The sequence below is a fragment of the Helianthus annuus genome, chromosome 8, assembly GCF_002127325.2.
Source record: "Helianthus annuus cultivar XRQ/B chromosome 8, HanXRQr2.0-SUNRISE, whole genome shotgun sequence".
In the NCBI taxonomy this organism is placed as follows: domain Eukaryota; kingdom Viridiplantae; phylum Streptophyta; class Magnoliopsida; order Asterales; family Asteraceae; genus Helianthus; species Helianthus annuus.
In genome coordinates, this window is record NC_035440.2 from 10,135,398 (window position 1) to 10,163,380 (window position 27,983).

Consider the following 27,983-nt stretch of genomic DNA (forward strand, 5'->3'; position numbering starts at 1 on the left):
CACATACGCATTGAGTGGTTTAGCATAACGTGCTAATTTTTCTTGTCACCGAGAGTTTTTGTGAGGGGTGTGTTTTGTGGTATGATAAAAAGTTAGTAAAAGGACGGCACTTTAGTTTGGTTCGCATGATTGGTCGCTTATGGTTGAAAATAGTTTTTGAAGTGGTTGCTTGGGACAAGCAACGGGTAAGTGTGGGGATGTGACGGGTGGTCCATAGGACAACCCTTAAAAGGCTTAATATAACGCACATTCTACATTTTATCCGGTTATTTGCTTGAATTAGGTAATCACAAGATGTTGATGATGCAGGTGTTAAAGTGTGCAAGATGCGGGTTTTAGGAGGCACGGATAGATACTAGAAGTTGCGGGACTTAAAAAGAGCGAAAGAATGGAAAGATGGAGAAGTCATGGAAAAGAAGCAAGCTCAGCGCCGTAAGCTACGCCACCAGGCCGTAGCTTACGGCCCCTATCCAATGCCAAAATGACCCGCCGTAAGACAGGAGCAACTTGGCGTAAAGAACACTGACTGCCGTAAGCTACGGTGGTCTGCCGTAGCTTACGGCTCCTAGTTGACTTGTGCACCTTGCTGACCGCCGTAAGCTACGGCAGGTGCCGTAGCTTACGGCTCCGACTGATCCCATCTTGTAACATTCGCATTTATTGGCCATTTTAAGGAGATTTATGATGCCTAATCATGCAATTTCGGTTACTACTTGGCTAGAACGAGTTGGGAGGTATATGAAGAGCACTTGGAAGCTAAGAAACACATCTTGGAACTATCTTTTCACTAAATTCTTGTCTAGTTTTTGTTGGTGAACAATATTTTCCATTTCTTGCATTATGTTAGTTAAAGCCATGAGTGGCTAGATACTTGAATGGCTATCTTGTGTTGAAGGTTTGTGGTAAACTTTTGTGTTTTTATCTATATTTCTAGAATAACAATTCCTTTTCGTTTGAATTGATTGTTATGGTGTATAATTGGTTGTTAGTAACTTGTTGATTCTTATGTTGAACTAATTAGAAACCATACGTTCTTGGTGCCGTTGGCAATCGAGATATCATGGGTATAGTTAGGTTTGGGTAAGGGTTGATTGATCATCGGGTGATAACCTCACGTTCTCGGAATCTGAGTACTTAGTCCCCTTTCATCACTGCAATTGGTTATACATGAACTATGTCTATGTAGTTCTTTCTAGTTGAATGTTAACACAAAAGTTGAAACAAACCGGATACTCAAGATAGTCGTTTATTTCTAAATTGTTTACAACCTCGAGTTTTCATTTTGCAACTTAATTAGTAATTGTAGTTTTAAAAGAAACCAATCCAACCAACTCTTGAATTTTATTTTCTTGCAATTAGTTTAATTTAGTTAACTTAGAGAAGCGCTTCAAATAGCACATTTTCCACAAACTCCCTGTGTTCGATACCCACTTGCCACTATCTACATAGTTGTTATTGGGATTAAATTTGCGTGACCACGACATCACGTCAGTCAACCGTCAACTTCCGACGCTATTTTACATATCCTTGATCCTAAAATGACATTGTACGACATTACACGACGTTCGGGTGCAAAACGGGCTTTAGAAACGAGATCGGGCGGTTTAAAGTGCTAGAAACAGGCTTGTGGGCCTTGGGCCCAAGCCCACAAAACCCTCACTATATAAAGGGTTTTACCCCTAAAATCTCTCATTTTCACCTAAAGTTTCTCTCTCTAACTCTCAAATCCTCTCAACTCTCTCTCTCTCTAGAAACAAGTCCGGCGAGAATTCCGGCGGAGTTCCGGCGACCGGCGAATTTTCCGGCGAATTTTCTGGCGAATTTTCTGGCGGCCGTTTTTCGGCCAAGAGTACACTTTTTCAACTATATCCGACGTTCCGGATCGCGTGGTGAGGTTAGTTTTAGCTAATTCTTAGCGGTTTGAGCTCTATGCCAACTCCGGCGAAATTCCGGTCAAATTCCGGCGAGTCCGTTTTGAACTTTTGACTTTGCAGATGCTTAGATCGGGACTTGAGGAGCATTTCTGCAAATTTTCAAGAAATTTTATTCTCCGGCGAAATTCCGACTTCTGACATGGTTTTGGCGAGGTTCCAGCCGTCCGTTTTCGACGAAAATTATATTTTTGGGCTCCTAGTGACCCGTAGAGTCCATACGAAACACTTTCGTCTCGGGTGAAAATTTAAGTTCGGGACGCTCTCGGGCTCGGGTCAACGCGGTCAACAGGTCAAACACGGGTCAAGAGGCAGTTTTGGGTCATTTTTAGTGCCTCGGTTTAGTTTCGGGTCCGGTCAACACGGGTCAAACGTGGTCAAAGCTGGTCAAAGGTGGTCAAAGCTGGTCAAACTCAGTCAACTGCTGGTCAACGCAATCAACTCAGTCAACACGAGGCTCGGTAAAATTTAAACGATGCGAATTTTGTTATATTATTTATATAAATACTAATTTAACGCGAAACCGAGCTCAAACCGACCCGACTAATGAAAACGACAAATATTATACGAGCTCGACACGACTAGCGAATTGACACTTAGTGACTTGGTTTTAAATATTTAGCGTTTTGATATATTTCACGTAAATTACATAATATGCATTGAATTTATTGAATTTTTGAAAAATATATCGACACTTAGTTGTCGGGGTCGTCCAAAAACAGAGGAAGCTCTGTCCGATTTTCGTTAAAAACCCGGTTTGCAAAACTTATATTGTATTAAAGACGACACTTATCGAGATACTAGTTTTCTTATAAAATAAATGTAGAAGTATATTTATTTTAGCGACGTCTTATAACATATGAAACGAGTTTATAACACTTTGACAAAAATGCATTACTAGTTTACGAAAACCCGACACTTAATTAAAATAAATATAATTCTTTATATTTATTTCAAACGACCAAAACTCGGAAGCTTTTACAACATAACTACAATTAGTTATATTTCATTCAAACGTCGCTAATTCGTGTGATTTTACAAATAAATATAATGTTTATATTTATTTCAAACATCGTGATTCGTATATTTTTGTAAAATAAATATAATTATTTATATTTATTTTAAACATCTTTACTCGAAGTATGATACTTTGCCGTAAGATTCATAACAAACGATATCATTAACCGACTCGATTCAATAACAACGAGCTATATATATATCCTAAACCATTCGGAAACTAAGTCATTTCCAAGACTTAGTTTTATCCCGATTATAAACGGGATCAAATAACCATCGATTGGTTATTCTAAGTCAGAATAAGAACACCTTTGTAGAGTCGTTTGTTAACGACTCGGTAGAGCTCGGACACGTAGTTTATCTACGTTTACATTAGAAAACTTATAAGTATTCCTTCGTAGGAATGTCGTAGTTGCACGCTAGCTACTTCACATTCTTGGAACGACACTACGGAATCACGTTAAGCTAGCTTTGCACAGGAATATTCAGGCGAGTTCATAACCCCCACTTTTTTTTTACTGTTTTACATTTTTGTAAATGTTTTCGGGGTGGAAAGACATGCACGTTTTGCAAAAACATACAAAGTTTTGAACAAACGCAAAACTCGCATTTCTAAATCATATTACGAAGGGATTTCGAGGACCTCAAATGATTTACGAAAGGTTTATACTAAACATACCGGTTTTTACAAAACAAATGCTTGTTTTCGAAATGAGATTGATTTACGGTCGGGGAGACCAGGGGTTTAGTCGGGGAGACCAGGGATTTGGTCGGGGAGGCTAGGGATTTGGTCGGGGAGACCAGGGATTTTCATACATATAGACATATTACAATTATTAAGGACATTTTTATACATGGTATGGTTAGCTTAAGGAGGGTTGGGACGTTCAGATCATGTGAGTGGTGGGTACAACGCTTAAAGCCATTAATCCTCATTGTTAGGACCGAGGGACACAAGAGTGATAGATCTATTTGGGTGTAGCGAGCCTACACCCGTGAGGTCAGGGTGACCCATAGAGGTGACTGTGTCTTCCAGCCGAGGCCCGGTACAAATTTGCTAGGTTTGAGTTTTCCTGCATCACTTCACACATGCCAGTGGCCTTGCAACCCATTGGTGATCTATTTTTCCTTATTGCTACATACCACGGACATTTTTACATCGGGACGTACTTAAACATTTTTACATCGGGACGTACTTTAAAGGTTTTACATACTCACTTTCACATGAACTCGCTCAACTTTATGTTGACTTTTTCCCATGTTTCTTTCTCAGATTGCATTTCTAAGACAAGGCACAGTTGGAATAGGAGAACCATGTAGAGTCGAGTACTTAACAGGCGTTCAATTTCTAGAAGTCTTAGCTTATATTTACTTCCGCTGTGCAATGAAGATACCAGTTCAGTCACGCCAGCTCTGATAATTTCGGGGTGTGACAGATTGGTATCAGAGCTATAGGTTATAGCGAATAAGGTTTTCTGTAGGAATACCTAGGCTCTAACCTCACTTTTCTCTGGGACTTAGACTATTAAGAGATTGAATACATACAGAACGCCTAGTACTCGAATATGGTCTCCAACCGTTGCCGAAAACAAACAAAAAAAATATTGTTATTGTGGTGTTTAACACACGGTACACGAAACAATTACATACAGTACACAACACTCTCAGAGTTTAGGAAACATGCATTTAAGACCTTCGGAAACTTATGTTGAAGTTCATTAAAGGTCATCACGTAGGAACCACGATTATTACTCGGGCACACACTATTATCCATATTGTCTATGATATTTTGACTTCCCGAGCAGGCAGCCTACGCATAACGAAACGCTAGTGCACAAGAATACATGGAACTCAAATTTTACGTCAACGGATGTCGGGGTACATCACATTCTACGCGGAACGTAACGCTAGTGCACAGGTATACGCGAAACTCAATATGTACATCAACGAAGGTTGAAGTACGACACATACGACTATCGAGGCGAGGCCTTTGAAAAGACACGGTGGCGCAATTCAACGACGAAACTAGATTCCTGTCAGCAGGAGAACTATCGATCAGGAAGTAGCGGCTTGGCACGCGTTCCTGCAAACGACACAAAACACGCCAAGGAGAAGATGTATGTCTCCTCATTCCCCTAACTTATAACGACGAATACTCCATGTTCGACATTCCATGGTAATGTCGCCTAACAACTGGTTATCACATGCAACCCCAGGTAAAGTCCTCAAATTTCTTTTATTGAAATTTCGAATTTCACATTTACTGAGTAGATTTTCGTATCTCTACTCCTCTTAATGGTCATTGCATCACAATAACTTCTTACACTATAGCGAGCACTCATTGCTTCATTTCTTGAAAATTTATATGTTACGCATGCATCGTTTGTTACGGATGTGGTTTCGTATCGGATAAGCGTTTCATCAAAATTCAAACATTGTTTGGCTAAACTTAATTATTGATTTGTGATTCGAATGACCCACTTTATTGTAATTGTTGGCTCCTTTGTTATCAAGTCAACATTTTTACATCGGGACGTACTTAAACATTTTTACATTGGGACGTACTTTAAAGGTTTTACATACTCACTTTCACATGAACTCGCTCAACTTTATGTTGACTTTTTCGCATGTTTCTTTCTCAGGTTGCATTTCTAAGACAAGGCACGGTTGGAATAGGAGAACCATGTGGAGTCGAGTACTTAGCAGGCGTTCAATTTCTAGAAGTCTTAGCTTATATTTACTTCCGCTGTGCAATGAAGATACCAGTCCAGTTACGCCAGCTCTGATAATTTCGGGGTGTGACAAATATCCGATATTCAAATGTAAACAGTAGGGTTCTTTTACATGCATAGACCTAATGACAAAAATCCCATATTCAACAAGTGACTATTTTCACCCTCCTTATTTATCCTCCTCGGTATCATCAGATTCAGTCGAATCACTACCTTGACCATGTTCTTTAGTCACCTCAAGCACAAGAGCATCAATGATTGCAGTGGCCTGAGCAGCAACTTCTATCTCATTCTTACCGTCTTCTTCAGTCGGATGCACGGGATCATTGGCAGCAGGTTCTACCTCCTTCTTACCTTCTTCTTCTTCTTCAGTCTTAGATGGATTATTTTGGTGAACCAGGTTGTATATATATATATATATATATATACAAGTGAGTGTGTGTGTGTGTGTATGAGAGAGACAGACGTAATCACCAATAAGATCACTATGTTGATCACAAACATTGCTGCATTTTCTCGCATATTTTTTTGCAATTTCGCTCAACATCTCTGAAGCATCCTCCAAAGGCACTCGAGGACTTCGGTAAATTTCACTGTAAAAACCGAAACATCAGTAAAGTAGAATAATAATGGGTGAATTGACAACTTGATGAAACAAGTCCACAAACCATAGAGTTGGGACATCGGTTTCATCAAAGTGCCCTTCACCATAGCTTTGATGAATCAACTCCGTAGCCCTGTGATCGGTAAACACACGAACTAAGAATCAGCCCAAGCTTATCGATTTCCAAGAGAATATAGCGTGTGGTCAACTAAATCTAGAGTAATTACCTAAGCTGATCCACTTCCACCTTTAAACTTTCAACATCACCTGAGATTAAAAAAATAAAATTGGTATTGTAGGGAGATAGACAAACGAAGTCAAATGGATATAATCACCTGCAACAGAATGAATATTCTGCTTATAGCGTGTAATATCATGACGTGAGTATTCAGACAACAAAACAAAGCGTACTCCATGTCTAGGTACGACTTACTGCAATTAATTAAGAAGAGGTTTTAGAAAGTTTTAATGATAATTCTAAAGATGAATCTGTCATACCAGAATTGCTCAAGATTAAGATCCTCAAAAGTCGTTCCAGTGAAATGCACATACACGGTTGCAGCCCGCCTTGACATTGCAACAGTGAAAATAATTTATTAAAAACGAAAATTGAATCCGATCTATAACGTACTCACGAGAAAACCGAAAATTCCTTTACAAACGACAATCAATCCCTATGATTAAAGCTCAATTTACACGTAAACACAAAACGGCTCAGTTTCATCCTAAACTCACGAGATTCGTACATGATTTGCATGAAAATCTATAAAAACTTGAACGAAATATGAATTGAATCCTAAAACACATTAATTCATGAATTTGAAGCGAAATTACTACCCTACAAATCACGTTAAGAAACGATTAATTGATCGATAATGTACGTACAAGATGTCCATGAAGATTGAAATCATGTTGCATGCAGAAAGAGAGAGTGTGAAACAGATGATTTTTAAAAAATGGCGGGTATATATTATATAAGTGTAGAAGTAAGTCGGTAAGTTACTATATAAGAATATAAGAGAGTAAGTCGGTAAGTTACCATAGGAGATATAAGTAAGTCGGTAAGAAAGTAATTACAGTTCATGTTTTCCAACGTAATGAATATGGTCACTAGGATAGAGGAGTAGCACTGGCAATTCTGACACGATACGATAACACAACACGAACCTACACAAAGTTAACAGGTCTCGTGTTTAATTACGTGTCGTGTTTGTGTGTTACCTGTTTCGTGTTTGTGTCTTATCGTGTTCGTGTTTTAACAGGTGTGTTAGACACGATATGACATGTTAAGATATGTTAAGACTTAAGACTATTATACAATATCTGTTAAGACCTGTTAATGGCTAAATATCAAACATGTAGTAACATAAAATAATATTTAATATTAAAAAAGAAGCAAAAATAATAAAACAATAATAACTAGTATTAAGGTCCCCGCGTTGCGGCGAGGGCGTAAAACCATGCAAAGTAGCACCAATGCCTCGCCAAATAGAAAAGGAGAAAATAAAACCGAATGAAAAGCAGATGTAAAATCTTTGAACCACACACACCTATTGCGTCATGTTAATGTGAAAAATTTAGGATGAAACATAAAACATAGAAAAATACCTAAGCCGATCTAGGACCTGCGCGTTGCGACAAACTTCTCAAACGGGAAAAAATAGACGATAAAACTTTGAACCCCAGACGCATGTTGCGGCGTGTTAACTCGTAAAATTTTGAACGAAATGTAGAACAAAAAACTTGCGAAAGATGAAAACTATGGGGGCCAAAGTTGAAAGTGAAAAAGTGTTGGGGTTAAATTGGAAAAGATGATAAGCTTTGTGTTAAAAGTAAAAAAAAAAAAAAAACAAAAGGGTTAAATTGCATAGATGAGATGTTTTGAGTTAGAAATGAAAAATATTAATAACTTTTTTGAAATACCCCCTAAACATAGTTAATAATAGTAGTAGTACTAATAATAATAATAATAATAATTTAATCACCAAAATGTAACATTTGCTCTGTTATTCAAACATATTTCTCTATCATTTTAAAGAAAACTAATATTGATGATTTCTTTACTTTATAGAGAAACATCTTATAAAAGACCAGGAAGTGGATGTATTATGGATATGTTAACATCCATTTGAAACGCTAGGTGGATGTTTTATGGATATGTTAACATCCATTTGAAACGCTATATATAATTTCATTTGTGTGATGATATTTTTTGTGTCATGCTAATTAGTGTTTTGTTGACAACTTCTCTTGATTAATCACAAAAACGGCAATAAAACGATATAAATCATATTCCAATTATGTATGATGAATTAAATGAACATAAATGAACGGACACTAATGCACGTAAACGAACCACTGAACGTTCACGCACATAATGGAACAAAGGCAACCCCTTTCCACGTTCGGTCATTTAATGTCTGTTTCTTTATTAAACGAACAAATGTCGCCATATGGTTTGTTAAACGTTTGGTTCGTTTACACACCTAATGGAGTGTGTTATCACGAGGGTTGTCGTAAAATGCTTTGGGCCTTGCGTATTAGAAGAAAATATTATTTCTATTTCTAGGCTATAGATAAGCCCAAAATATACTTGGGAGATGGTACAAGGTTAGGACGGCCCGTTTGTATTCAAGGAAGAGAAAGAGAAGGTTAACTTTTTGACTCCTATAGTCCTATTTGGTTTAGAGGGTGTTGAGAGGAATTGTGGACGAGAGTTTAATTGGGCCTGGAGGCATAGTGGTAAGGAAGCAACGTGTCATCAATCCAGGTACGGCCGTACGGGTATATAGTTTTTTCCCTAAGAAATTGTTTGGTCACCCCAAAAACGTTTGTTTACTTATGAATTGGTCTTTTTAGGTTGTGTCCGTGTGTTTTTATATTAAACGGGTCAAACGAATTAACCAAAAATCTAGCTGAAAGTCAAGTGTATCTTATCCGTACAAGCTCCTAAATTGTTTAAAGCGTTGAACTAAATGTACACCATGCATATTAAAGGTACTTCCCATTGAGTAAAGGAAGAGAGAAGAGATGACTACTTTAGTCGAGGATATATTCAGTAAATGAGATTAATAGAAAAAAGAAAAAAACCACTACCCTTGTTTAATGCATCGGCTATTTATAAATATGTTTTAAGTGGACAAAGTTAAAGGTTTACAAAACAATAATATAAATAGCAAGAAAAACATAAACCCAAACCCTCTGTTAAGTATCTCTATTACAATTCATTTACAAAACACATGACAAACTAAAGAGCTCAGCCAATTAGTAAGAATTATTGAGAATTTACCAAAAGAAATTAGGTAGAAAAAATTTCTAGATCTGTCAGTGAAAGGCTTGTTCTAAATTCATCATTTTCCTTAGACTAAAGGGTATGGTTCGGCTCATCCCCACGGGGATGAGCCTCTACGTAGGCGCCACGTAGGCGGCTCGTGGGGGATGAGCCAAATGAAGGATGGAGGGGGATAGAGGATGGGGCCCCACCTCGGTATTTTATAATTTCCTATGGTTTAATTTAATAACCCAAGTTAATAAAAACTTTATAAAATTTAAAAAACACAACATAAAACAACATAAATAATTTCATTTCATAACATAAAAAAAAATACATTTCCTAAAAAAATACCGAAAATAAAAATAAAAAAATTACGTTTCCTAAAAAAAATACCGAAAATAAAAATTAAAAAAAAACCTACGACGTCCATTTTTTTTTCACCTCTTCCTTCATCCTCCGATAAACCTCGCGTTCATCCTCCGGAACCGAGTCGAGATCCAACCTCATAATCCTAAAATCTTCCGCTCGAGCATAGTCGAACGACACGGTTTTCTTGTGAGTATACTTTTCGGCCGCGAACTCTTTGAACGAACGGAATTCGTTTATCAAGTCGTCCATTTTTTACGATGCCTTCTCGCCCCTACCTCCACTCGAGCCGCCACTCCACTCGAGCCGGCCACTTTTCGCTTTCCGGCCGCTTCTTTTTTTGCTTTGTCCCTCCCGGGGGGACGTTCCGACTCGTGAACGGGCAACACATCCTCGTCATCTTCCGGGTCGTCGTTTATGTCGATTTGACATCGAGCGGTGGAGCCTCCCGCACTATAACTTCCGGACTCGGAAGTTTTAGTGTGTTTGGCCGTTGCGACCTCATTTGGAACCGGCTTCCATTTTTGTTCTTTCCTTACAACGTTCCATGCTCGGAAGTGCGGGAAAAGCGTTGGATTTTGAGAGTCCCACTTGGCGGTAGCAAGGTTAAGAATGTCATCGTCGTTACTCCCGCTTGGAGGAGAAAGGTAAATTTGGTTATAAATTTGGTTAAAGGCGTTGACGACCTTGATCATTTTTCGCCACTTGCCCGAGACGGATTCGACATCACGAGCCGGACCATGCTCCATAATCGTGTTAAATCTATCCGTTGTCTTCTTCCAAAAACTACTACCCGATTGGTTGTTTCCTAAATTTTAAAAAATAGTGCATTAGTAAAAAAAAATTTTTAATTTAAATTAAAAGTTTGGTTCATACCGACTATCGGGCAAGTAGAGGCCTTAACAAACGCCATAGCTAGCGCCCCCTCTTCTACTTTCGTCCAAGGTCTCCCCTTTGCTCTCGGTTTTGGCGCGGTTTCGGGTTCAACCTTCTTTCCCTTCCCCTTGTTTTTTTTTTTTTGCGCGTGAGCTCTTGCGGTGGTGATTCGGGGACGATTTCTTCATCATCATCTTCAAGTTGAACCGGGGGTTGCGATTGCGATTGGAGTTGTTCAAACGTGTTGCGTTGCATGATTTGTTGGAGCGCTTGATATTGTTGAACTTGTTGAAGTTGAGACATTTGTGAGAAGGCGTTGGGTGTTTGTTGGAAACCCGAAAACGGAAATTGCGAAGCCCCCCACGAAGGATCCATAGTCGGAGTGTAAGCGGGACTCGAAAAAAAATTAGGTTGGTTCGGATTGGGATTATTCGGGTTGGGGTTGTTTGGGTTGAATGGATTCATGATTGGGAGAGAATGGTATAAAAATTATAGAGTGTTTTTATAAAAAAGGAAGAGAATTGGAGAAGAATGGGAGTAGAATGAGAGAGAATGGTATAAAAATGGATTAGATTGTGGTATTTATTTAAAATGAAAATGATTTTTTTTTATTAAAAATGCCGTTTGATAACGGCTAGTTTTCAAAGAATGGAGCGGCAACCCCGGCTGTGGGGTGCCGGGTTGGACGAGTCGAGCCCAGGGGGGCGGTGTGGGGGTCCGGCGCCGGGCCTAGCCGGGCATCAGCCGGCCCCCATACCTTCCAGTCTTACTAGTTGTACCCCCTCTTGTGAGAGAAAAGTGTGGGCCCTACCCTTTTTAAATCTATGTAATTTTTTTCATACGTTAACATTAAAAAAAACCACAAAAATGAACATTTTGTTATCTTTAATATAAGTATAGCATTGTTATAGTTTTTCTTTTAATTAAAAAAATTAATATGTTATGTGATTGCTAATGTCTATGTATTCTGGCGTATCACATAGGCACCTATCTAGTATAAACTTTACCGGTGTCTATGTATTCTAACGTATTACATAGGCACCTATCTAGCATAAACTTATATACAATATAGAGGGTTTGGATTGATTAGAAAGAAGATTTTACCTAAAATCTAAAAATGAAATTAACACAATGTGCCTTGTAATATTAGTTTTTTTTTTTTCATATGTTGTCAACGTATAACACTATGCCCAAGAATTTAACATATGTTGTCAACGTATAACACTATGTCCGAGAATTTAACAACCAATGCGTTAATTTTCATTTTGCACTTTTATTTGAAAAAAAAAAAAATCATTAAGTGAACTAAGTGAAATCCTTGCTAGAGCTCAAAAGAAAAAAAAAAAGACCTTACTTTGTTACCTGATTTAAATCCTATACATAACACACCGAGACATATATGTATATCAATCTAAAAAATTTTAATTTATGTTAAAAAGGGATCAAACCACGCCTATAAGCTTGTCCGTCATTACGAACAAGGGCTCAACCTTTCTGCCACAAGGTCATTAGGGGTTCAGGAGCCAGGGAATGGTTTGTGGCAGCTCGTTTACATAAAATCGGTAGACGATGTCAAGGAACATGTAGAGACACCCCACAAATCGACATGGGAATATTCCAAGCCTTTTGTAAGCATGATTTGGCATCTATGGTGCATACATTCTTGGAAGCGGTGCATTCCCTTATGCAGTAGTTCAGTAGTCACCTTGTAATGATATCAATGTTACAACACATTGTTGGGGGATTTTATAAAATCGGACGATTAGAGAGGCTTGTAATCACTCTCAGATCAAATTACTTAGGTGGTTCTACTGAATAATTCAATCGGATACAACTCTGATTGAGAAATTGAACAAACAATATGTGAATAATGAATTGGTAATGAACCAGAGAAAGCGACCAAAACTGTGTCTACGAATTTAGGGATTAACTTGCAGATAACTACCTTATTCAAATTTTAAAAAAATTGCCTTAAACTGCCTTAATTTTTTGTCTAAAAAATATGCCGAAATTTTTAGAAAAATATTTTTCTAAGGCATTTTCCAGGCCAGCTCGACTCCAGCCAGGGGTTCTGCCTCTTGAACCCCGCCAGGGGATGCCGCCCCTTGGACCCTGCTCCCAGGGCCGGTTCCCCCGAACCCCTGCCAAGGGGGCGTTGCCCCCTTTGAACCCCCATTCGGGGCTCCGCCTGAATACTTGGAATATAACAACGCAAACAAGCGTTCACTCCCGCATCTCCTAACTTGTTCGATATATATTATAGAGTTAAATGCCATTTTAGTCCTTATGGTTTGGGCCATTTTGCCTGTTTAGTCCAAATGTTTCATTTTCCACTGTGGGTCCAAAAAGGTTTCACCATGGCCATTTTAGTCCACTGGGCTAACTTCATTCATTTTTTTTGTTAACGAGAAGGGCAATTCGGTCATTTCATATGGCCGAATTGCCCTTCTAGTTAACAGATTTACATATAAAATGACCGAATTGCCCTTCTCGTTAACAGAGAAAATGGATAAAGTTAGCCCAGTTGACTAAAATGGCAACGGTGAAACCTTTTTGGACCCACAGACCAAAAATGAAGTCTTTGGACTAAACTGACAAAATGACTCAAACTACAGGAACTAAAATGACATTTAACTCTATATTATAATTCTTTTTGTCACCAACTTAATCCCGATTACACTAAATTATCTAACATACATATCTATAAACAATCAATACAATGTGTTATATCAATTACAATTTCACACATCGAATTCGGAAATCTCGACTACGAAGTAGTTGAAAACCCATACACATAATTTCGTTCATTTACTTTAAAAAATTATATTTTTATTTAGGTGTCGGTATTAATTTAAGTTGGTTTACGTTTAGACGTAAACGTTTTTAGTTTCTAAGTTTCGAGCTTACCCCTTTTGTTCCTTTACTTTAAAGAATTAATATTTTTTGTATGTACGTGTTTGTATAAATTCGAGTTGATTTATGTTAGATATAAACCTTTTTTGAAAACGAGCCAACTCTATATGTTTCCGTGTTTATTTTATGTTCACAGTTGGTGTACGTTTTGACGTAAATTTTGTTCCAGCCCAAGCCGGGTTAAATGTAATACCTTATCATTCGGTATATACTTGAGTTGCTCTATGTTTTAACCTCACGTGACGCAAGACAAGTAAAATTATAATTATTATTATTATTATTATTATTATTATTATTATTATTATTATTATTATTATTATTATTATTATTATATATCAACACTAAAGACCAAAGTTGTTAACGTTTACAGCTCCCAACTTAGGTCCTTTCACTTTATAAAACACTTATGGTTACCCTTTTGTGATTTCTATTCACGCTTTATGTTTCTTTGGTGCATTACGTTATAACTGTACGACATAAATTTGATTTATATTACGTTTTGATTCAACCGCAATACTTATATAAGTTACACGAAGTTGAACTGAGTACGTTGAAAAAACATATGTTTTCATATGATTAACATATGACTTAACGCTTGGATAATCAATTAAATGTTTGCAACGGCCCGCGGCGCATCGCCCGTGGTTCATATCTTATCTTACTATATTATAAAGTAAACTTATTTGAGGACACGTGTCGCTTGATGAGGGCTATTTTGCCTTCTTTTCCCGCTTAATGCCCGTATCTATTATTTGGGTTAACACGCAGATCCATGGATAGTTAAATAACCTGACCAGATTTTCCAATACCCTAAACCAATCTCGCTATACACTGTATTCTTCAAGTTCTAATGTTCCCTCACAAACCCTAACATCCAAATCCAAATCCGATCCTCACTCTCAATCAACACTGTGAATATACTTGCTATACACCGTATTCATGATTTTTTGATGTTCCCTTACAAGCCCTAACATCCAAATCTGATCCTCTCTCAGTCTCCATCAATCAACACTACGAAGTTTTGAACTGGTAACTTACGGTCAGTTGTCTGTATATTGTACATGATGTATGGTTTGATTGATGTTTTAATAACATATCTTTGTGGAATTGTTTGGTTGCTCAGCTGGAGTAGAATTGATCTGTGTATAAACTAAAATGGATTTTTGTTTATTGATGTGTTTTTAGGTCATCTTCATATAATTGTTGATGAATAAATGATGAATAAATTCGCAGATTAAAAATGATTCTTTTTAAATGACATAATTTGAATCTTAGTATATGATGATTTATTATACGCATATAAGTTGTATCGGTTTCTTATGGACATTTGCAGAATCAAGAAAACCACAAACGGTTCTTCAGGAGGAATAAAGGTTGAAGAACTACTAACATATTCAAGAAGATACGGTGATCTTAACTTATATTAAGCACTCACCAAGCATGGTAAGATCTCTATTCTTGCTTTCTTTTAAAAAAATCATTACTTCTCCAAATGTTTATCAAGATTTTACATAATCAAGCATTTTGGATCTCTTAAACAAATTGGAATATAACAAGTTATGAAGTTTAGATTCCCATATTCAAGATTCTATGGCAGGGTATGCACATTTTCAAGATTTCAACAATCTCTTTGTTATCAATTTATGTATATGTAATTGTATTGTATCGATTGATTGGGGTCATAGAAAAAGACAACACTGTTAGTTGACTATCTTGAATTGAAAACTAAAGATACTTTATGATTTCGATTGTTTGTTCTCTCTTTTTATGTTGCATATAGAGGCCAACGAATTATATATAGTAACAGTTATTTTTGGTTATTACATTTTGTGGAGCTTACATTTTCTATATTTTCAGATATGGGGTACAACTAGAGGGCTCTAATGTTGATGCAACTTTGGAATGCATAGCTGAAAACACACTAAAAATGAACCTGATGAAGAAATGTAAGCTTATATTTATATTGTTCGTGTAACACTTCCATTTTGAGTTGTGTGATTCTGGTCTCATCGCACATAAAGGAATGGAAGAAAATGATATAAATGAATAAACTAGAGTTGCAAAATGGGAGTTAGGGGAGGGGGTGGTCACTAGTGATAGAATTCTATCACTCACAAGCACCAATCAAGTTCCGCCATGTCATCAACCATTTTTTCATCACTCACAACCTTTTTTAGTCACCACCACACCCAACAATTTCCCCCAACCAACAACTACCCTCACAAACCAAAAGAATAACGCTGTGATAAAAATAACGAAAATCCGATTCCGTGCTACTATAACGCGTTATAGCAAGAGGCGGGGGGGGGGGGGGGGACTTTGGTTTTTCCACGCGTTATAAATGCCATCACGGGAACCGCCCCGTGTGGCCTTATAGCAGGTCAAAACGGGTAAGCTTTAGTACCAGGGCTGGGTTTTGGGTTTGGGTGGATGACCCACCATCACTTTTTTGTATTTTCTTTTTTGGATTTTATTTGAAATCCATGGTTCTTTATAATTCTATCTTTTAAGTCGAGCTATCTAGGACATCTTATGCATTGTGAATGCGCCTTAGGTGATTTTTGACCCACTCGACCCTTTTTACCTTTTTCTTTGTTTTAGTGATCCTTTTAAGTTACCGGTTTAACCTGCAAGACTGACTATAAGGATTACACTTTTTTTTGTTTCTTCACCTTTTTATGTGGATGAAGCTACCTCCCGACACGATTGATGTGGCAAGTGAGCAACAACAAAGATCATATTTTGGGTGTGAGTGTTAAAAAGTGTTTTCTTATATATTCCATGGGACTTGAGATGTAAAAATGTGTGTAAATCTTTCATTCGAGTTTCAACCTCGAGTCATGTTGATGATGGGAGTTGTATGGACATTTGAAGGTGTTGAAAAACTGCTTACTACAAGTCAAATGGCCCTTTCACTTCATAATTGGTATGTATATTTTGTTTTGTTGTGTGAGAGTAGAATTGGATGTGGCTGAGTGCTGTTGCTAATCTGCTATACACCTGTGTTTGTAAAAATTAACCCAAGCGCAGACTAAATTTTTGAACATGTAGCAACAAAATAAGCCATTTTAATCATAAGCTGTATTTAACACTGGTGTTAAATGGGTCGTGTTTGTGGGTTGATCACTCGAACATGACATGAACTCGAATATATGCCAGACACATGACACGTATTCGCTGTTTTGACACAAACACAACCTGTTTTACCCCAAAAAGAGTTTGCATGTTAATACTCTGAACTTATAAATTTACAATCCAAAAGTAGAATTATGTATAAAACAATTACATTTGTACTGTAAATCTAGTGTTAATTTCTATTTTAAATCTTCACCTAACTATATAGGTAAACATGTTTGCATGAAATAGTACTGAATTTGATTCAAATATGAGTAGTACATAAGAATAATAACTTTATTTTCTCAAAAAATATCCCGTTGAATATTTGAAAGCTTATACCAAATTCTATGTACAATATCTCTGTGGTAATTTTCACAAGCCCCAACACCGTTGGGTGTGTGAAACGAGCAATATTTCTAATTAAATGAACGACGGTATGGTAATCTTTATTGGGGAGGAAGGGGAGATTAATATAAGATAATTAGGAATATGTTTATTAGTTTGAATCCGTTTAATATTTTGAATCAAAATAGGATAAAGTCTAAATGCCTTGGTGGCCATGTGGTTTTCTATTAAAAATAGACTAGCTTGCGTTCATTGTAATTTGTCTCTCAAAATTTTAATATAATAAAAAATAGAGTGATTCGTCCAATCAATATTCAGTGGTTTTGCATTTGTGGTGTGATCCGTGAACATACGTGACGCATTAAATTTATTCCGAGTTTATTTTGACATGTTGGTAGTCATATTTATTGACCATCCAAAATTCTCATAGTAGGTTTTTAATACTTTTTAAGCTGTGGAATATAGATGTTGATTCGGGCTTAGTGGCAACCTTTCGGGTTTATTATTATGTGAGGCCTAAAGTGATGTATCTTGGTATGCATGTGCTCTGATTCACTGATTGTATATGATTAAATGTGTAATTATTTATTGCAAAATGTATTTACAAATTTTTTATTGCATCCTATATAGTACTCAATGCCATGAAATATTTAAAGACTTATAATTACTTTATATTTCTTTGTATTATTAAGAGTAAATTACAAGTTTTGTCCTTTATGTTTACGTCAAATTGCAGGCGTTGTCCTTTTGGCCAAAAGTTTACAAGCGGTGTCCTTAATCTTTCAAAATCTTGCACGTTTTGTCCTTTAGGCCAAACCTGGTTAGAAATCTCAGTTAAAAACTGTCCTCATGTGCATTGCACATGAGGGTAAAATGGTAATTTTCCCTCACCCTTACACTTTCCCTTCTTCTTCAGTGATTTAAACCTGCAATTTAATCACCTCTAGCCATACCCCTCAACTTAGGAAGTCGCCGGTAAAACGACATCTACAAATTATCACGGTGACGAAGATTGCCACGGTGACGGAGACGTTGACAGCAACAAGTATTCCTATGTCTCCAATGTTAAACCATTTTACTTCACTTTTATTCATACATCTTATCAGCTCTTAATATCAAAACCAGCTTACAGAACCAAATTCACAATAAAGAACTCTAACTTTAACCACAAACTCATATGCTAAACACAAAAACTCAAAGAAAAGTGAGTACCTTGAGAGAGAAATTGAGTGCAACAGAGGGATAATACCTCAAAACACTACTCCCATTCCCCCTCTAAAGTGACAAAACCCCTTCTTCTTTAACCGTACGAACAATGTAATCAATCATACCATTAAACCTCCATTAGATCTCTTTGGAAATTCGTCAACCAGTACGACTGTCATCACTATTTTTTCCGGTTTAGATCCCTCTTTTCCGCCATCTTCCGCCACCATCTCCACCACCACCGCCGCCATTAATCGATTTTGGGTGAAATTGGGGTGTAATTTGATGTGGGTTTGGTGTGATTCTTTGATTGATTCGATATATGATAACAAGATATGATTCTTGACGAATTGTTAAAGTGTTTTCAGCAAAGAGGGGCGTCTCGATTTGTTTAGGCATCACATATAGCTGCCTCGTGTTTACCCATTTTTGTGTTATCCAAATTCATTGAATATAATATTTCTTTCGAAGAGAATATAATAGTTATAAAGGGTTCTAAGTTGAAGGGTATTGATGGAGGTAATTAAATTGCAGGTTTAAATGATTGAAGAAGAAAGGAAAATGTGAGGGTGAGGGAAATTACCATTTTACCCTCATGTGTATTGCACATGATAATTTTTAACTGAGATTTCTAACCAGGTTTGGTCTAAAAGACGAAACGTGCAAGATTTTGAAAGGTTAAGGACACCGCCTGTAAACTTTTGACAAAAAAGACAGCACCTGCAATTTAATGTAAACATAAAAGACAAAACTTGTAATTTACTCTATTATTAATTTTTATCCCTTAAATGTAATATGCACTTTTTTATGTTTTATATTAGAGATTAATTTGCTCAACTCGTGTATCACACGGGTAAATAACCTAGTTAGTAGTTTATATATATAAAGTTGGGGCCTTTCCGATTCCTTCAAAGCGTCTTCTCTCCCTCCAAAATCCTCTCATATTCCCTTACACGCTTCCTCATACTCGCTTCATGATTAGGGTTTCATCGACATTCTCTCACCATTAATCTCTTCTTCATCCATCGATCTTCACCGGCGAAATGCCTCTGTTCTTGTCTGACGAAGAGTACGCTCGCTGCAACCACGATCCATCTCTGATCACACAAAAAGCCGATGCGTACATCAGAGAGTTACACAATCAACTCGACACTGAAAAATCTCAACACGATGCTGCTTCCGTAACCGCCGAACAAACGTGTTCGCTTCTCGAGCACAAGTATGTTTCTCTCAAATCGGAATTCGATACGTTGCAAGCGCAATGTTCGCAACTCAGTTCTAGTTTAGAAGAACGTGTCTCGGAAGTCGCTCAGATTCAAGCGGATAAACACCAGATTTATCTTCAATCGGTAGTTGTTTATTCTCGTTCTCTGTATATATGTTTATTTTTGTATTGTTATAGCAAATGAAGGTGTAAATATTCATTTATTATATTTTATTACATTTTGACTTGGTGTAGTGTTATGTTATTGTGGACACTCGATTGGAACTTGTATACTTTTAGAATGCATTTAAGTGTGGACAGATTGAAAGGAAATGTGCTGTTGGTTTAGATTTGTACAGTTGAGTAATGAAGTAATCGAAGTTTTTTCGCAATGTATTTAAGCGCGATGTGTACAATTTATATATGATATGATCAATTGCATATACTCTTGAACTAACCAATTAACCATCTCAAGTTGGCACGCGGTATATGTTTGTAATTTTTTTTGACAATATTAGCTATGCGAGTCCGGATGTGTCTTGCTAGCTTTAGTTAACAGTCTTGATTATCATTTGAAGTCATTTGGGGTCTAATAGCTTTTGTCGGTATTCAATAATTCTTGTACTCAGAACTGCTATTCTTTTGGTCTTATTTGTGATTTTGTTCATAGTTATGTTTTTAGCAGTTTTTTAAAAGATACAATTTGTTCCAAGTAGTTTGAGATTTAATATTTCAAGAGGGAGTGGGCATTATTATAATATTTTTTTAGTTCTTTACTTCTTCTTGAGGCTTCTAATCTTTAAATGAAGTTAATGTTATGTTTCATAAATACTTGTCTTCTTGCTCATCTTTGTTTACACAGTAAATTAGTAAAAATGTACCTTAAATCGAAAAAAGCCGTATTCAAGTTTTTTCACTTTATATGAGTTACCTTTTATGACATTTGAAATATTGCTGAAAAGACATTTTTATTTGTAAATATTCTGATCTAAATGCTTTTGTTTAGATTGGTAAAGATGGCGAGATTGAGAGGCTTTCACTGGAAACATCAGAGCTACAAAAATCTAAAAGTCAACTGCTACAGCTGATCGAACATAAAGATTTGGAGATTAACGAGAAGAATTCTAGCATCAAGGGTTATCTTGACAAGATTGTTTCTATGACCGACAGTGCTTCTTCTAAAGATTCACGGATTATCGAACTGGAAGCCGAGCATGCACGCATGAACGCTTCTTCAGCTCGTTTGACTCAAGAGAAAGAATTAGTTGAGAGACATAATCTTTGGCTTAATGACGAGTTGACCACCAAAGTCAACAGTCTTCTGGAGCTAAGAAAGGTACATAATGAACTAGAGGCTGATATGTCGTCTAAGCTTGCAGAACTTGAAAGAAAGTACAATGAAACTTCTAGCTCGTTGAAGTGGAAGGATGATAGAGTCAACGAACTCGAGTCAAAGCTTGAAGCCTTACAGGTAGGGGTGTCATCGGTTTGGTTTATGATTTATTCGGTTTCAATATTTGTACCCTAAATCAAAAAACCAAACCAAATCATGAATATGTAATCCGAACCAAATTTCGGTTTAGTTTTGGTTAAAGACCAAACAAACCAATTTCAACCAAATTCAACCGAATTAAACCTAAGTACCTTTTTTTTCCTAATTTATATTTCTATTTGTGTTCCGAACAACAAGTCAACTACTAATTTAAACCAAATAATCAAACCACACAACATATAAATAAAAGAAAGTTTCAAAGCAAACAATAAAACAAACAATTCCAGAAAATAGTCTTACATCCAAACACCTCAAAACACAAAAATAAATGGGCTTTATATTGAGTTGGGCTTTAGAATTGGAATTGGGCTAATAAATTTTATATGGTTTATTAAATATTATTATTATTTTTATTCAACAACTAATTTGATTAACGGTTTACTCGGTTATCCAAATGAACCAAAAAAGAAAAAGTGGAACCAAACACCGAATCAAAAACCAAATTCACAATTCGGTTTTGGTTAAGAACCAAACCGAACACTGAATTTGTTATTTGGATCGGTTTTTTGGGCTATGGTTACGGTTCGGTTTACGGTTTTTATTCGGTTTTTTCTCAACACCCCTACTTACAGGCTGAGATATGCTCATCTAAAGAGATGGCTGCTGCAACTGAAGAGCGGTTGTCTACTGAGCTGTCGACTGTAAACAAACTTGTTGAACTCTACAAAGAGAATTCAGACGAGTGGTCGAAAAAGTCCGGAGAGCTTGAAGGTGTTATCAAGGCTTTAGAGACACACGCAAGTCAACTTGAAAAAGATTATAAAGAACGCCTTTCTAACGAAACATCTGCAAGAATACAATTCGAAACTGAAGTTTCACTTTTGAAAGAAAAGTTTCAACAGTGTGAAAAAGAATTGGAAACTTACCGAAATTCGGACCATAATCTTCTTCAGCTTAGCAGTTTCAACACTAAAGCATATGAAGATAATAATAATAATAATAATCCAATGCTTGTTCCCAGTGTTCCGGCAGGTATTTCAGGTACAGCACTAGCTGCTTCTCTTCTTCGTGACGGTTGGAGTTTAGTTAAAATGTACGAGAAGTACCAAGAAGCTGTTGATGCTTTGAGACACGAGGAATTCGGAAGAAAACATTCACAATCAGTGCTAGAACGTGTTTTGCATGAAATAGAAGAGAAAGCTGAGGTCATATTAGATGAACGTGTAGAACACGAAAGAATGCTTGAAGCGTACACTACGTTAAATGAAAAGCTGCAGCATTCTCTCTCTGAACAAACTGTTCTTGAGAAAACCGCTCAAGAGTTGAAGGCTGAAGTAAAAAAACACAAACGTGACTATGGTTTAGCTCAAAAAGAAAACAACGATCTTCAGAAACAGGTGACGGTTTTATTGAAAGAATGTCGTGACGTACAAATGCGTTGTGGGTCCGTCAATAACGATTCTGTTGAAGTTCAGATGGATGTTAATTTGGATTCCGATGATGGTTTCTCTGACCGGATGTTGACTTTTAAGGATATAAACGGTTTAGTTGAGCAGAATGTACAGCTTCGGGGTGTAGTTCGTCTTTTAACTGAGCAAATCGAGACTAAAGAAGTTGAGTTAAAGGAGAATTTCGAGAAGGAATTTCAAAAACAGTGTAAAGAAACTGCTTCTAAAGTTGATGCGGTATTGGCTAGAGCCGAAGAACAAACACAAATGATCGACTCACTTCATACTTCTGTTGCTATGTACAAGAAGTTATATGAAGAAGAACATAAACGACACGTTCCTCAACTGCAATCTTCAGATCCCGCACCAGTTGACGTAAGAAACATTGTTCGACAATCTGAAGCTTTTTATGATTCTTCTTCAAAAAAGGCAAAGGAAAAGGCGTATGAAAGGATAAAGCTTCTAGAAGAAGAGATAACAGGTATTAGAAGCGAGATCATTACATTAAGGTCAGAACGCGACAAGTTGACTTCAGAGTCAACTTTTGCTAATGAGAAACTCGACAGATTTATGAAAGATTTTGACCGTCAACGGGAAGAAATGAACGGTGTTATAGCGCGAAATGTTGAATTCTCACAGTTGATAGTTGATTACCAAAGAAAGATACGTGAAGCTTCTGAATCGTTGCATATCGCAGAAGACTTGTCACGCAAGCTAAATATGGAGGTCTCGGTTTTAAAACGTGAAAAAGAAATATTAATAAATTCTGAAAAACGAGCGTTTGAGGAGGTTGGTAGTATGTCGGAAAGAGTTCATCAGTTGCAAACTACTTTGAATACAATTCAAAGTGCTGAAGAGGTGCGGGAAGAATCTAGAAACGCTCAGCGTTTAAGTCAAGAGGATTACGTTAAAAGAACCGAACGGGATTGGGCTGAGGCGAAAAACGAGCTTCAAAAAGAACGGGATAACATTCGTAAGCTAACACTCGAGCATGAATCAGCTATGCGAGGGTCCATGCAAAGAATCGAGGAAATGGGAAAAGAATTAGCTAACGCGTTACATGCTGTTTCGGTTGCTAATACTCGCGCTTCTGCTGCCGAAGAACGTGTATCTCAGTTTGAGAAAACAAAGAGTTCGGAAACAAACATTGAAAATGATGATACGTCAAAAGGCGATGTGGCTGTGTTGAAGGAGGAGATTGAGAAACTGAAAGCAGAAGCTAAACCGGATAAAGACCACATGTTGCAGTACAAGAGATTAGCACAAGTGAATGAATCTGCATTAAGAGAAATGGAATTCCGACACGAACGGTTTAAATCCGAGGCGGAAAAGGTGAAGAAGTCGTTAGAAGATGAAGTTTTATCGTTAAAAGAGCAGGTAAATCAGCTTCAAGACGGTTATATCTCAAAGGAAAAAGAAGCAGCTTCTGCTGTTTTATCACAGGAACACGCTCTTGCATCTTCAACGTCAGAGGTTTTTAAGTTACGGGAAGAAATTACCGCAAAAACGTTGCGTGTAGACGGTTTAGAGTCACGAATCTCAGCCATGAAAGATGAGTTGGAGAAAGAGCACCAACGATGGCGTATTGCTCAAGACAATTACGAAAGGCAGGTTATATTGCAGTCTGAAACGATTCAGGAGTTGACTAAAACATCACAAGAGTTGACCTTAATTAACGAAAAGTTATCCGAACTCCAGAAAGTATCCGACATACTAAAAACCGAAAACGACGAGCTAAAAACCAAGTGGGAGACTGAAAAGTCGGTTCTAGAAGAGTCCAAAGATAAAGCAGAGAAAAAGTTTAACGAAGTTAACGAACAAAACAAAATATTGCATGATCAACTCGAAGCATTGCACATCAAGCTTGCGGGTTCCGTTGCGCAAACTTCTGATGATGGTGGGTTACAGAACGTGGTGAAGTATTTGAGGCGGTCAAAAGAGATTGCGGAGACCGAGATCTCGTTATTAAAGCAGGAAAGGCTACGGTTACAGTCACAGCTCGAGGCTGCTATGAAGGCCGAATCAGAAGCTCAAGCGTTACTTCGTACTGAACGGGATAATTCTCGATCAGTGCATTTCACAGAGGATGAGTTTAAAGCGTTACAGGTTCAAGTTAGAGAAATGAATTTGCTTCGAGAAAGTAATGTACAGCTTAGAGAAGAAAATCGACACAATTTTGAAGAATGTCAAAAATTACGTCAGTTGTTCCAAGATGCTAAAATTGAAGTCGAGAATTTGAACGGCTTGATTGTCGAAAGGCAAAACGAAGTGGAAGGTTTTAAGAGAGAAATAGAGATGCAAAAGAAGAACATGAAAGATCGTGAAGATTATGTTCGATTGCAAGTAGATTTCCAACAGATAAACGTGAAATTATCCGAGAAAGATGGACAATTGGAGGAGATTAAGAAACGTGTTTCCGAAAAACAAGACGTGATAATACGGTTGGAGCGGGATCTTGAAAGAAGCAAAGTGGAATTAGATGTACGAGAGTCGAAGATAAACAACGTTGTGCAAACCGAGAGTTTGTTAAAAACAGAAGTTGACAAACAGAAGAGACTCATTTATCAGTTGAAGCGCAGATGCGAGAATTTGGCGAAAGAAAAGGAGGAAACATTGAAGAAGAATCAAGAACTTTCTGACGAGTTAGTTAAAAGAAGCAACGTAGACGGTGTAGGTGAACTAGCAGAGAAAGATACACGGATTCAGATGCTTGAAAAAACGGTTGAGAAGTTACGAGACGAGTCTAGAGAAAAAGAAGAAAAAGATACGAGAATACAGATGCTGGAGAAAATTGTCGAAAGGCTAAGAGATGATGTCAAAAAGGGTAAAGAAGAAGTCCGGATTGAAAAAGCGAAGAATCAAAATACCGATAATGGAATTCGCGAAGAACCGAAAGTTGAACCACGTAAGCTTGCACGAAAGTTAATCCGACCTAGTATTGTAAAGCCGGAGCAACCGAAGGGTGATGCGGATATGTCAGATGCCATTGATACTAATGTCCAGTCCTCTTTACGCAAACGCCCGTCTACTGCAGAAGCACCGGAAGAATCAAATGATGTCAGCGTTGCTGACGTGGCGCCACCTCAAGCTAAGAAATCAAGAGGTTCAGAACAAGCGCATGAGGTCGGCGATGTATGTGAAACTGTCACTGAAGAGTTATTCAATCCGGGGGATGAAACTCAAATTATGAAAGAGGATGATAATACTGTAAGTGACTATATTAGTGAAGAGAATGCGACCAAAACTGAAATCGAGGCGTCTGAGGACCAGCATAAGATTACTGAGGTGGCGCACACACAATTGCAGCCCGTAACAAGTGATCCTGAAGAGGGAGATTTTGAGAATCAGGTTAGGTCACCTCCACCCATGCCGGTTGAAGATGAAATGCCGGAAGAAACCTTAGCGGAAACGGAGGTGAGTTCCGCTTTGCTAACTACGGAGGATGATGAAGACAAACACGGAGAAGAAAGTGAAGTAGAAGTAGAAGAGACCACCCTCGAGAATTCAACAGATAAGTTCGATAACGACAGTGTTGGTAATCAAGATAGTAGTGCCGTTAGCGGTGTCTCCACATCAACAGGGCCCACAGAAGTAAAACCAGAGGAGCCGGTTACGGGTTTGCGCATCACTAGTTTGAATGAGAGAGCAAGGCAGAGGTCTCTGCAAAGGCTGTCTGGAGCGCAATTTTCGCCACCTGTCACTAGGGGTCGTGGAAGGGTTATACGTGGTCGAACCCGTGGTGGACGGACTGCCCGTGGTGGTGGTCGAACACCTGGCTCTCAAGGTATGTGAAATCCGTTCCCATTAATACTTAAAAACTCAGATAAATATTACTAAATTAATTAAAGCTGATGTCAACTATTAGCTTCCAAATCTCTAACTTAGTAAACGACCTTCCATTAATTGTAGTTTTTTTTTTTTCAATATCATTAGATCTTTTTATAGTTTTTTTTTTTCTCATTTTTTACTGTTGAAAAAACATGTAACGGCTTCGTATGGAATTTGTAGGAATGTGATGCACGCTGTGGCGCCCACACTTGATGTGATACATGCGATTTATCCATTGTCAGGTACTTTACTTTTGAAATGTCTATAACTTGGTGCTTGCTGTGTCTTTTGGATATTAGTTATACACACACACACACACCCTTATGTATGTATATATATTTAGTTGCGGGTCTTTTGGATATTTTTTATAACTTTATTAAGCGTTTTGAATGCAGAAAGGCGGGGCCATACATATTTGAAAGTAAATTTTGTGATAAAGCTATAGAAGTGTTGATGTTTGTCTTGTAAAGCTGGAGATAGAGGTATATTTTGATTTTTTTTCATTTCAGGCGTTTTGTTTCATATCCGTTCATCTATCCTACATTTATATATATATTTTCTTTTGTTAAATATAGAAAGGTGGAGTTGTGTTACAAGCTTGAACCCGAAATTTTGTTGGATTGCAAGGTTCTCTGCTCATTTCGAAGTCGGTCATCCTGCATCCATATAACTTTCTGAGTAAATCCGATGTTTTGTTTTTGAGACCTTAATGACTAATTTTTGGTACGAATCATGACGTGCTTGGTGGAAGCGGAAGTATATGGAATTGGTTGGCCTGTTTAAACTGTTATTTTGGAAACCTTTGCGTTTGCTACGAATTTCCATCAGAGAAATCTTCTCTTGAGGTTTTTGGTAATCTGTACATATAGAACTTTGCTTTGTTTTGCAATCCTCGGTCGAAGCATGTTTACTTGTTTGTCTTCAATTAAGAAATTTGTAACTATAACCCTTATAAGTTGATTAGCACTGTGCATCCCCATGTGGTTGTGAAAGCAATCCAGACCATCGAAGATGTGCATTTGGTTGAGCTTGTTTAGGCAGCGTATTTTTTTTTTTTTTGAACGGCCAACAAACTCAATCCCGAGCACTCTCAGGGCACCCACTGGACAAACGGAGTACTCCGAGAGTAACCCGAATCCACTACCAATTCCGGGGAAAACCCGGTAACCCACCCGCCCGTAGGCACGACAGTGAAATTACCGGTAAAACCCGTTTGGCTCAAGGATCCAACCCAGGTTTCCCTGGGTCTCCTATCATGGTGAAATTACCGTATTACTCTAGACAATTGTGAAATAGAATCACACTATGATGTAGGCACCAATGAGTTAAGTTTTTCTCTATTTCAAATAAAAACCCCATTGATGTGGCTTCAATTTAGATTTAAGGGAAAAAAAGGTAGAATTCAATATAGTGGGAAGAAAAAAAGAATACCTGTTTTTTTTTTTTTTTCTTCAAGGTGTCCTTTATCTTAATCACTTTCTTATGTAATAATTTTTATCCTTTAAGAGTAACCCAGTTAAAAAACTTAGTTAATCTTAATTTAACCAAGTGTAATTTCATCCATTCACATGCTATTGACTAAAATGTAATTTAATCAACAAAATATTAACATTAATTTAATCCAGGGTAA

The 27,983-nt window shown here is 37.4% G+C and overlaps 2 protein-coding genes across 6 annotated transcripts; one reads left to right on the forward strand and one right to left on the reverse strand.

The window, feature by feature from the left end:
* The first annotated feature begins 1,713 nt into the window (after positions 1–1,713).
* Positions 1,714–27,378, forward strand: LOC110872019 (nuclear-pore anchor). Of its 5 annotated transcripts, XM_035976419.1 has the most exons (12): positions 1,714–1,894; positions 1,995–2,392; positions 3,350–5,164; positions 5,591–6,016; positions 15,047–15,156; positions 15,571–15,659; positions 16,404–16,639; positions 20,592–21,056; positions 21,710–26,309; positions 26,534–26,595; positions 26,749–26,835; positions 26,929–27,378. In XM_035976419.1, the coding sequence occupies exons 8-10, from the start codon at positions 20,745–20,747 to the stop codon at positions 26,539–26,541; spliced, it is 4,920 nt and encodes a 1,639-aa protein (XP_035832312.1). In that variant the 5' UTR covers positions 1,714–1,894; positions 1,995–2,392; positions 3,350–5,164; positions 5,591–6,016; positions 15,047–15,156; positions 15,571–15,659; positions 16,404–16,639; positions 20,592–20,744; the 3' UTR covers positions 26,542–26,595; positions 26,749–26,835; positions 26,929–27,378. The 5 variants fall into 5 exon arrangements, with proteins under 5 accessions (XP_035832312.1, XP_035832313.1, XP_035832315.1 ...); XM_035976420.1 differs by lacking the exon at positions 16,404–16,639; XM_035976422.1 differs by lacking the exons at positions 1,714–1,894; positions 1,995–2,392; positions 3,350–5,164; positions 5,591–6,016 and adding an exon at positions 14,387–14,752 and having other exon boundaries at positions 15,571–16,639.
* Positions 5,850–10,837, reverse strand: LOC118480911. Its single transcript, XM_035975898.1, has 6 exons — positions 10,801–10,837; positions 10,184–10,732; positions 6,512–6,551; positions 6,349–6,417; positions 6,147–6,273; positions 5,850–6,053 (listed from the first exon to the last, which is right to left on the reverse strand). The coding sequence occupies exons 1-6, from the start codon at positions 10,835–10,837 to the stop codon at positions 5,850–5,852; spliced, it is 1,026 nt and encodes a 341-aa protein (XP_035831791.1).
* Positions 27,379–27,983: the final 605 nt, after the last annotated feature.

What these genes read in the sequence shown, in the direction of transcription:
- LOC118480911 (XM_035975898.1), bottom strand. Translation starts at nt 10,837, where the DNA reads ATGGCGTTTGTTAAGGCCTCTACTTGCCCGATAGTCG. An exon ending in GTGGAAGTGGATCAGCTTAG is followed by an intron (nt 6,418 to 6,511) that starts GTAATTACTCTA and finishes TACCGATCACAG; the next exon opens with GGCTACGGAGTTGATTCATC. An exon ending in ACCGATGTCCCAACTCTATG is followed by an intron (nt 6,274 to 6,348) that starts GTTTGTGGACTT and finishes CGGTTTTTACAG; the next exon opens with TGAAATTTACCGAAGTCCTC.
- LOC110872019 (XM_022120775.2), top strand. Translation starts at nt 19,425, where the DNA reads ATGCCTCTGTTCTTGTCTGACGAAGAGTACGCTCGCTGCAACCACGAT. An exon ending in ACCAGATTTATCTTCAATCG is followed by an intron (nt 19,731 to 20,591) that starts GTAGTTGTTTAT and finishes GCTTTTGTTTAG; the next exon opens with ATTGGTAAAGATGGCGAGAT. An exon ending in CAAAGCTTGAAGCCTTACAG is followed by an intron (nt 21,057 to 21,709) that starts GTAGGGGTGTCA and finishes CCCTACTTACAG; the next exon opens with GCTGAGATATGCTCATCTAA.